Source organism: Peromyscus eremicus, chromosome 16_21, assembly GCF_949786415.1.
Source record: "Peromyscus eremicus chromosome 16_21, PerEre_H2_v1, whole genome shotgun sequence".
Lineage (NCBI taxonomy): Eukaryota > Metazoa > Chordata > Mammalia > Rodentia > Cricetidae > Peromyscus > Peromyscus eremicus.
In genome coordinates this window covers 6,119,545-6,129,835 of record NC_081432.1, presented here as the reverse complement: position 1 = coordinate 6,129,835, position 10,291 = coordinate 6,119,545, and the positions used below count along the sequence as shown (strand labels likewise).

At 48.5% G+C, this 10,291-nt stretch overlaps 1 protein-coding gene across 1 annotated transcript in view; it reads right to left on the bottom strand.

The window, feature by feature from the left end:
• Positions 1-10,291, bottom strand: part of Cmtr1 (cap methyltransferase 1) — a 41,400-nt gene that overhangs the window by 4,637 nt on the left and 26,472 nt on the right. The window contains exons 10-19 of the mRNA XM_059282267.1: positions 10,022-10,140; positions 7,606-7,702; positions 7,158-7,290; positions 6,213-6,392; positions 3,492-3,548; positions 3,057-3,114; positions 2,428-2,496; positions 1,512-1,643; positions 668-790; positions 62-153 (exon numbers count right to left, since the gene is read on the bottom strand). Of these exons, the coding sequence (XP_059138250.1) occupies positions 62-153; positions 668-790; positions 1,512-1,643; positions 2,428-2,496; positions 3,057-3,114; positions 3,492-3,548; positions 6,213-6,392; positions 7,158-7,290; positions 7,606-7,702; positions 10,022-10,140 (1,060 nt within the window). The remainder of the gene's footprint in view (positions 1-61; positions 154-667; positions 791-1,511; positions 1,644-2,427; positions 2,497-3,056; positions 3,115-3,491; positions 3,549-6,212; positions 6,393-7,157; positions 7,291-7,605; positions 7,703-10,021; positions 10,141-10,291) is intronic.

The window sequence follows — 10,291 nt, the reverse complement described above, 5'->3', positions numbered from 1 at the left end:
TGGGCCAGTCTGTGTTGGGCATGGGAAGTCCCGCCCTCCATCCCCTAGGGCCCAGGCACACCTCTGGTTGAAATGCTGCTCTCTGACATCGCTGCCATTCAGCACCAGCACATCGAGGATGTGGATTGCACTGATCTTCCGCTGGGCCTTCCCCTACGAGGGACAAGCATGTTCTCCACTGTGCAGGCACTGGCTTCTGGCCGACTGTGGCATGTGGGCCTCCATCTACCTACAGCTAAGCTGGGAAAAGGTGGTATTCGGGCCTCCCTGCCAGCTGATCCTAAACAAAGACTAGCTTGGACTTGGGAGCAGACTTTGGGGCAGGTGCCCTCAGGAACCTCCAACCCAGCGGAGACTACTGCCTGCTCACATGGAGTGTTGTAAATGCCATCCCTATACTGTAATAGTGCAACGCTCACAGAAAATGGCAGGTCTCTTCGTTCCCAAGGATTATGAAGTAAACTGGCTACTGAAAAGACCTGGTAAGATGTTAGGACTGTGTATAAAGCCTTTCCCTCTGCCCTTCCCAGTATCTCCCGGAGTAGACAGCAACTGCTTTAGGGGACCACTCCATCACACCATGAACCCACACTAAGGTGGAAGGCCAGGCTCCACAGTCCCACAACCCCCTGCCTCAGGGCCATCTATGAACAGAGACCCTTCTGACCTCCCCTTTCAGCTCATGCACAATTTCCACACACAGCAGTGTGTCCCGGGGCAGCTCCGTCTTCAGGTCCAGCTTCACCCAGCGGTCTGACTGGCGGCCATCCCATGTGTAGATCTGGGACTTCTGCAGGCAGGGAGAAGGGTTAGGCATGGAGACTAAGGAATGGAAGACTCTATCCTCGAAAGAGCCTTTACTTGGCAGCTACAAGCAGACGAGGCCTTGCCAATGTCCGTAGAAAATGTCTAAGAGGGATGGAGTTTGTGACACTTCTCCTCAGCCTCCACAGAGAGTAGAGATGGGCTCCATCTTACTGGTAGGAAACCCTGTGAAAGACCTTCGTCTAGTTTGATGTACACGTGGAGGTTGGGATTACAGGAAGAGGAGAAAGCAAAAGGAGGAAAATACAAAGTAAGGACAAAAAGAAGTGAGGAGGAAGGGTCAACTGCGTGGAAGGGTGCAGGGTAGGAAGAAGCAAAGGCTGCTAGTCAAGTAAGATGTAGAGCTAACAGGCCTTCCCTCCCTCAGTTAGCCACCAGTGGCCCAGAGGATGGAGAAGGGTATCTTCTAGACAGGAAATGGCAGAGGGTGGGATTGGAGAAAACTGGCCACCCAGGATTTCAAGAAAAGCAACAGCCTTCCCTTCCGCAAGGCAGGGATCAGCAGTGGGGAGGAAGCAGGACACGAAGAAATGACTCCCACTTGACAAGCTCAGGGCACGAGAGGGCATGAGGTTTCAAGGAAGAGCCCTGATGCCAACAGAATGAACACACAGAGTGTGGCCGGAAGCTGTCCACATCCCCAGACAGGACACCCCAAGCCAATGGGAGGCCAGCTGCTGACTTACCCCCAGGCCCAGGAGGAATTTCTGCTCGCTGCCAGACACCATACAACGATAGTCCAACACAGGACGGATCTTCTCCAGGGTTTTGGCAGTGAGCATCGTGGGCTTGTAGCTGAAGATGTTGATGTCAGTGTCCTGTGGCACAGATCAGAGAAAACGCTGCTGTGCTGGGGCAGGCTGACGGAGGTGAGGGGACCAGAATCATTTGCCCTCAGAAGCAGGGTCTCTGCACCCTCCTCTCCACCTAACCAGTCACTAAATAGGATCTATTTCCACCTGCTTGCAGTGTTCCGTTAGGACCTACTAGGAGAAACTAGGAGAGGAAAGACTGAGTCCCAAGTAGAGATGGATTTACCAGAGCTATGGGGAATGTCACTAGACTAGAGCAGCCACCAAAAGCAAGGGCTCTCCAGCAGTTGGCCTGAGGGCAGAAAAGTGATCCCCCCATTCAGAAAGATGTAAACACCTTGAACCTCATTCTTTAGTCTTTGACCCTCACAATGACCACAACTAGGCCAGACTGAAGTGATACCCTGGGGAAAGCTGGAGGTTGATGGCAGAACTCGGAATGCTAGCGCACTAAAGACAGGATGGAGAAGCTAGGCCCAGGCCAGACCCACGGTGGCTCCCTTGCAGTTCCCCTGTTTAAGATCATATGTCACCCCCTCTCCGCCATGCAGACAAATCCCTTAGGACCCTGAATTCTTAAGAACCTTTTGGCCAGCTTACCCTTTGGGTGGCAGAGTGCTGGCCCGAGGTGTTCTTGGGAAAGCTTATATAATACAACAAGGTTCTCACTTGTGGAGGCCTTAGTCCACTCCTTTAGGTTCCAAGGTTGATGGAAGCCAGGGCTGCCTTAGTGACACCTTCCACCCCTGGAAAAAGGCTCCTAACATATTGCCACAGAAGCCAGATTTACCTTGATTAGCTCAAAAAACTTGAATTTGGGGTCTGAAGAAGAAGGAGCAACTCGAGCCCGGTCTGGAATCTGAAAAGAGAGATACCAAAGGGCTTTAAAAATGTTTTTTCATTTTATATGTGTGGGTGTGTTGCCTGCCTGTATATCTGAGTACCAAATGTGTGCCCCAGAGACCAGAAGAGGGCATCAGATATCCTGGAACTGGAGTTACAGGCAGTTGTGAGCTACTATGTGGGTGCTACAAACCGAACTTGGGTCTTCTGGAAGAGCAGCTAGTGCTCTTAACCCCTAAGCCATTTCTCCAGCCCTAGCTTTGGTTTTTAAGTGCCCTGTTGACACACTGTGAGGAGATGAGTTCAGGCCGGGGAAGAGGAGATGGCACGCAAACACACAGGGCTGGCAAGGGAGTTCACTTCCTGTCCAGACCATTAGGGCAAAATGCAGCCTACCCTGAACCTGTGTTCTTTTGACCCAGCTGCGGGCCAAGCTGTAAGGAGGCCAAAAAGATAATTTGCAACATGCCAAGGAGGTGCGCACCCTTGCAGCGGGGTGTGTGTGTGGGGGGGGGGGGGGGAGTAAGGTGACAATCCTGTTCTCATCTACAGCTGGAGTGACAATGGGCTGCATACCTCCCACAGTCGGAGGCATTCTTTCCGGATCTCTGCCTGCCTAGGCTCACTCAGGGTGCTAGGGAAACAAAAGCAGAACAAGATTAAGACCTCTAGGGCCCTATAAGATCTTCTCAACTGCTTAGAGGCACACCTGCAGCAGTGACCATTTGAGTGCACATACAGGACTGCTCAGAATTTACAGATTGAAATCAATCCCTTCCCACCCACTGCAGCCACGACCTGGATGCCATCATTCCCTATACACCCCCCCCCTCCACCACCAAGCACATTCTGACTTCTCTTCTGTTCTCAAAAACATCACTATGCTGATATCCCACAAGGCAAAATGAACCCACAAGAGTGGCTTTTAAGTCACTGTTAAAGAAACAGAGTTGGTGGGAAGAGCAAAGCAAGGGCCTCCTTTGAAATTGGTGAGAAATGGGCAGCACTCACGTGTCTTGTACAAAGGCATGGATTTTGGCCAGAGCTTTGATCTGCAGGCTGCAGTGGCTAAGAGAAAATAAACAAAAACCAGAATGACGTCAGTGTACAAGTGTAGCCAGAGCAGAGCAGTGACCATCTGTATGTGAGGAAGTTACTGGTGAGTTAAAAGGGGCCCACCCAGCAGTTACATGGGGCCCAAAGAACAGAACTGGGATGAACCCTCATCGAAAGTCCTGCTCAAAAGAAGGTTCTTATCCACCCTTGAAGAATTCACACCCAGTCCACCTGCAGACAGCGCTGACGAACCCACTACGCTGACGGCCACCTGTCTGTCTTTCAGCCTTGTACACACAGTGTCCGGCACTTAATGAAAAACTGTCAAAGGGGCTGGGGAGACGGCTCAGCAGCACTTAGGACCAGAGTTCAGCTCTCCAGTACCCGAATAAATGCTGGGCAAGTGCTGGCAGCTCACCTGTAATCCCAGCACTGGGAGGTAGAGACCGGGCTCCCTGGAGCAAACTGGCTAGCTACACTAGGTGAGTCGGTGAGCCCTAGGTTCCCAGTGAGAGACCCTACTTCAATATGTAAGGTAGAGAGCAACTGAGGAAGACACCTGATGTCAACCTCTGGCCTTGAACACTAAGAGGAAAAGGCGTGTGATACACAAGAAAATAACGACAAAACTAACGGGGGGGGGGGGGGGGGGGGGAGCTGGGGGTGGGTTAGTAGTTAAAGCACCAGTCAAATGCTTCACAACCAGCTGTAACTCCAGCTTCGGGGTCCAGTGCTTCTGGCCTCTCTCTGCAGGCACAGACACAAAATTGGAATTTTTTTTTTTTTTGGTTTTTCGAGACAGGGTTTCTCTTGTGTAGCTTTGCGCCTTTCCTGGAACTCACTCTGTAGCCCAGGCTAGCCTCGAACTCACAGAGATCCGCCTGCCTCTGTCTCCCGAGTGCTGGGATTAAAGGCATGCGCCACCACTGCCCAGCTAGAAAATAAATATTTTTTAATAGTGAGCTGTCTATCAGAAGGATCTGAGAAATGTGGACTATCTTTAAAGAGGTTAAAAAAAAAATTTGATACCAATTAAAATGTTCCTCAAAAATAAAAGTTGTTTTTTTTGTTTGTTTGTTTGTTTTTGTTTTTGTTTTTGTTTTGGTGTTTATTTTATAGGTTGTTCTCTTGAGACAGGTCTCACTATTTAGCCCTGCCTGTCCTGGAAATCACAGAAATCCTCCTGCCTCTGCCTCCTGAGTGGTGGGATTAAAGGCTTGCACCACCATGCCAGACTAAGAAATGCATTTTTAACCAGACAAAAGCTGAAGGGATTGTCTCCAGTAGACACAATTGCCTGAAGTGGAATGATTGCCAACAGGAACTGGGCTCTCCAGGAGGGAAGAGGAAGTGTGTCCGGAAACACAAGGACAAGACACTGATCCTAACACTCAAGAGGCTCGCTGATGCAGGAGGATAACAAGTTCTAACTGGCCAAGGCTACACAGAGCCTTGTGGAAAGAAAACAAATCATTCACAAGAAAAAGAAAAAGCCTAAATGGATTATCAAAATTTAAAATTTGAGATCTCAAACCTGGAAATAAGGAAATAAGATTCTCTCACTTCACAGGTGATATGCCAATGGGACAAGACAGAAAGCCTGGAAAGAAATGCTCACTTACTACTACCTATCAGCATTGCTAATGAGACAGCAGAGGACTTTAGTATGCCAAGACCATTTAACAGAGAAAGGACAGTCTGGGAAGTGTGGGGGGAAAAAAAAATGAAGTGGGACCACTAGTCAATGCCATATCCAAAAATAATTAAAAATAAAATACCTCAATACATGGGCTAAACTTATAAAATCTTACAAAAAACAGGGAGAAGCCTCATAACAGAAGTGTAATAATAAAAGAAATGAATAAACCAGGCCACAATGATATTAAAAACTTCTACGCAAAGGACATAATGCAGTGGGGAAACACACACACAGGGCAGGAAACAGTATTTCACATCCAAATCTAGTAAGGGATTTATGCCCAAAATACATGGACAGCCCTTTAATTCAATATTAAAAAACAAAACTAACATTAAAATAATGTCTGAAACGAGAGGTGACCGGGGAGATGGCTCAGCAGTTAAGAATGTACGCTACAGTGGCCGGGTGTGGTAGAACACGCCTTTAATCATAGCACGCGGGAGGCAGAGGCAGGCTGAAATCTGAGTTTGAGGCCAGCCTGGTCTACAGAATAAGTTCTAGGACAGCCAGGGCTACACAGAGAAACCCTGTCTTGAAAAACCACAAAGGAAAAAAAAAGCACACTGCTCTTGCAGAGGACCCAGGTTCAGTTCCCAGTAGCCATGTGGGGTGACTCACAACTGCTTATAACTCCAGCGGTGGGTGGGGGAATAGCCTTCCATCACCCACCTGAAGAACCCCTGAACTGACCAAGATCTGGACTCTGCACTTGCTTTCCATTCATCTCTGACCTCCAGTCAAGGGTCTTCACAAGGCAGCAACCACAAACTGTAGTGATTAAGGAATTACCCGTCTACTGGCTACCCATAGGCTTTCTTTTCACCATCAGAGCTAGGGACCCACCTGCCACCCTTGGGACAGGACATGCTAATGTCTTGGAACCAGCAGAGCAAACACAGATGACAAAATGTTCCAAGAGCCAGCGGTCATTGGTCCTTCATGCTATAATACCCCAGCAGACATAGCCAGTGGCTTACCTCTCATTAGACCGTATCATGTAGTCATTGAATTCATGGTCTCCTTTGATCACCGTCAAGGGAACTACCAGGTTGACATCGGACTCAGTGTTTCTCAGCTGATTGAGCTTAATATTCACAGAGAAGAGGTACTCCCGCACGTCGTCTATACCCACCTTCAGACCTTTGCACACCACATACCTGTAGGAGACATCCTGTCACTCCAAGGAGCTCAGAGCCTTCCCCCCCCACACTCCTTCACTCCACCCCTGTAGAGTCACAAAGCTAAACAGCTTTGCTGTTCAATCTTAAGCCTGAGCACAAAGGGTAACACATACCATGCTTTAAAATACGCCACCTCAAGTCCTTCCCTTTCATAGGAATTGGTGGTGTTCACTTTAATCCTACTTGGGAGGCATAGGCAGTCAGATCTTGAGTTCAAGGCCCGCCTGGTCTATGTAGTAATTTCCAGGCTAGCCAGGATATACTGTTAAAACCGTCTCAAAATAAAAAATGTCAAATCCTTCCCTTATACGTGAGACTGTCTCTACTTCTATGGGGTGTTCCCAACTGCCCTGCACCAACAGACATAACTTGGGAAGGCTTTTAATTACAGATGGAACGTATCAAACTCTCCACAGAAATCTGTACTGTATCCGGCTACTTGACAATTCTGGTTGGCTTGTTTTCTCTTACCTCTCATATGGGCACCTGGATGTCTGTGGTGCCTCTGAATAGCAGCCCCCTTGCCTGTTCGCAGCCTGTATCTCCTCTGAGTGTCTCTATTAATGGTCACACTCTTCCTGGGCCAACTGAGAATCCCAGACAGAAGTATGGTAAAGGACCCTGGCTCCTATTGTAGAATCACATCTCCAAAGTCAAGGTTTCTAACCTTGCCAGACCCATGTACAGGGTTTACTGCTGACTTCTCACCAACAAGCTGGCTAACAGAGAGGAAGGCCTTACCGCTCTGAGTTGGCAGGCCGGCTGGTGATGGGCTTGAAGAGACACACTCGTTCAAAGCAGCAGTACAGCAGGTAGATGAGCCCCACACTGAAGGGTGTGAAGAGGTCAAAGGTTTTGCAGATGAAGTGGCCCCCTGGATTGGGAAGAAAACCCAGGGCAATCAGTGGCTACTCCAGGATGTGAACCATTAAAGATGACAGACTGGTCCATTAGAAATCCAAGGCAGTTTATGAGACAGTCAGCTTTAGGGAGGGCTTTGGAGACTCTCTTGCCTTTTCTCCCCTGTACTCCTCATCTAGCCACCAGCCACTGATACAAGGGTTCCTTTCTCTTTCTCTTTTCTTTCCTTCTTGGTCTATTTTTTAAAACATCTTAACCAACCCCTGTACATGCTCTCGTCCAGCAGGGCCCCAGTGGGTCCTTGGTGAGGGGGACTGAGGAGTGTCACCTGTGCGGACAACAGACAGCGCCATCAGGAACTGACAGAGCAGCAGCTGCTTGCTGAGGATCTCCTGCAGGTTTTCCTGCCCCTCCACAGAGAAGCCCTGAAAGGAGAGCACAAGTATGGAGAGAGAAATGGGAAGGACTGAGACTTGCATCCCTACCTCATCTCATCAGGAGTTCCTGGTATCAGACAGCCACAGTCTGACTGATCAGCATTTCAGTGTCTTTGTCTAAGTATGTGGTCAGTTACAGACAAAGGACCCCGGCCTAACTGCTGAACTTGAGCCACCTTCCTGCCTCCTCACTCCTAAACCACAGGACCAAGTCTGCTTCTCCAAAGAAATGGTCCAGAAAACCTTGAAATTCACATGGGAACCCAGAGACACGTAAGGCGAAGAGAGGCAAAGTACTGGCTTATCATTAGTCAACCACGAGACAGAAAACATTTAAGGCCTAAGAAGAAGTTACAGAGAGCAAATGTCAGGAGAATGTTCTGCCACTACACTGACCTCAGCAGGCCCCAGGTCTGACCAAGAGAACTGTAAACTAAGGATTTTCTGACAGTACCCACTACTCTGTGCTTAGCGGTGGAACCTCTCCAGCTGGCACACTCTCAGGCCAGGGTTTGCTCCAAGGTGCATACTGTGATTCCTAGAGCATCTCCCTTCAGCAGGGACATGCCAGACACAAACCATGCTTCCACTCACGTAAAGGAGGCAGGCAATGGGGAGAAGGACTGCTCTTTAATGGGTACGGTTTCAGTTTTACAAAATGAAAAGCTCTGGAAACCAGATGCACAGCAGAGTGACTAGACAAACACTACTAAACAGTACACTTAGGACAAACTGTGCTGTATAATCACACAGCAGAGAGAGAGAGAGAGCACTAGCTTCTATTAAGGTACCCCCATAGGCCAGATCTCACTGATGCAGTCCTATAAAAGTAAGGAATGTTTGCTATTGTCTCCCAGACGTAAAGATGTTTCTCAGAATGCATGTTTGTTATAGAGCTAATTAAGAAGTAAAAAGAAAGCCAGGCATGGTGGCACATGCCTATAACTCCAGCACTTGGGAGGTAAAGGCTGGAGGATCAGAAGTCAAGGCCTAGGGCTGGAGAGATGGCTCAGAGGTTAAGAGCACTGGCTCTTCTTCCAGAGGTCCAGAGTTCAATTCCCAGCAACCACATGGTGGCTCACAACCTCTGTAATGAGATCTGGTGCCCTCTTCTGGCCTGCAGGCATACATGCAGACAGAACACTGTAAATAAATAAATAAATGAATGAATAATAAATAAATAATAAAAAAGTTCCCATTCTTAAGAAGTAGTCAAAGCCTGCTTCATCTTACAGTAATTCTGAGGCCAGCCTGAAAATTTGAAAATAAGAGAAGAGAAAGAGGTAAAGAGATAGGGGTGGGAATGTTCAATGTACACTATATACTTGTATAAAAATATCCTTCTGTAACACATTACCATATACACCAAAAATTTCCAATTAATAATAGAGAGAAATCCAAAGGCCAGGCCAGCCCTCCTGCTACCAAAGCACACACTCTCTGAGCCCGCAGCTCTGCTTACTTTCCGCTGCAGTAAAGGAAGACAGAACCAGCAGAGCCCACGCACCTGCTCCACAGGAGCAGCCCCTCCCTCTTAGCCCCAGCTCTCCATCTGCTGTCCCTACTGTGGACGTCCTCAGATCCTTCCTTCTAACACCGAGGACTCAGAAGGCTCTTCTCCACTGTCTGTCCTTCCTCAGAAACAAGTGGTGGCTCACACCAGAGGGATCCCTCACATCCCTGGATGAGACCCTCGGCCAAACAGTGTGCCGGTCAGTTCTCTCTGCATCCCAAGCAGCTGCTCAGTAGGCCCTTGAAAATTCACTTCAGCCAACCAGGGGCCTCCATGGAATCTGTGCTGCTGCTACTGCTTAAGTGTCTGTCTGTCAGTGCATGAGAACTCTGCTCAGAGGAGGCCACTTGTAGACAGCCTCCAACAGCAACAACCAAGATGACAAGTAATAGTAATGTGCTTCCCATTCAGTTCTGCCTAGTTGATTTAGCTGGAGTCCATGCCTCATCGGTTCCTTAGCAACTAAGGCGTTTTTTTGTCAGCAAAGTGAGCTCAAGCAAATGTGTCCACGATAGTACAGTCTTTACAAAAATTTTAAGAAAAATGTATAAGATAAGTAAAAATGTGCATCCCTACTATCTGAATGGTGAGTTACCATTTCCAGTGGCGGCTAAAGAACAAACCAAAGCATTTCTCAAGTTGGGGTGTGTGTGTGGGGGGGGTGTGGTTTCAGAAGCAGAGCACTTACTTAGAATGCCCAAGGCCAGGGGTTTAATCCCCAGCACAGCAAGCAAAAACAACCCTCTAAATTCACAACACATCCTTAAAACATCTTTACAAGGACAGTCACCTACCCCATCTGCCATGAGAAAGTGGACACCCTTGCGATCTGTGTTGTCCAGGACAAAATTCCGAAATGCATTGATGTTTTCTGGGCGGGTGATATCTCCGTCTCCATCGACTCCACCCTCACCTGATGAGATACAAGAACCCTGTAAGTGTAGCTGGGTGGCGGTGGCATATGCCTTTAATCTCAGCATTTGGGAGGCAGAGACAGGTGGTTCTTTGTGAGTTCAATCAAGGCCAGCCTGGTCTACAGAGTGAGTTCCAGGACAGCCACTGCT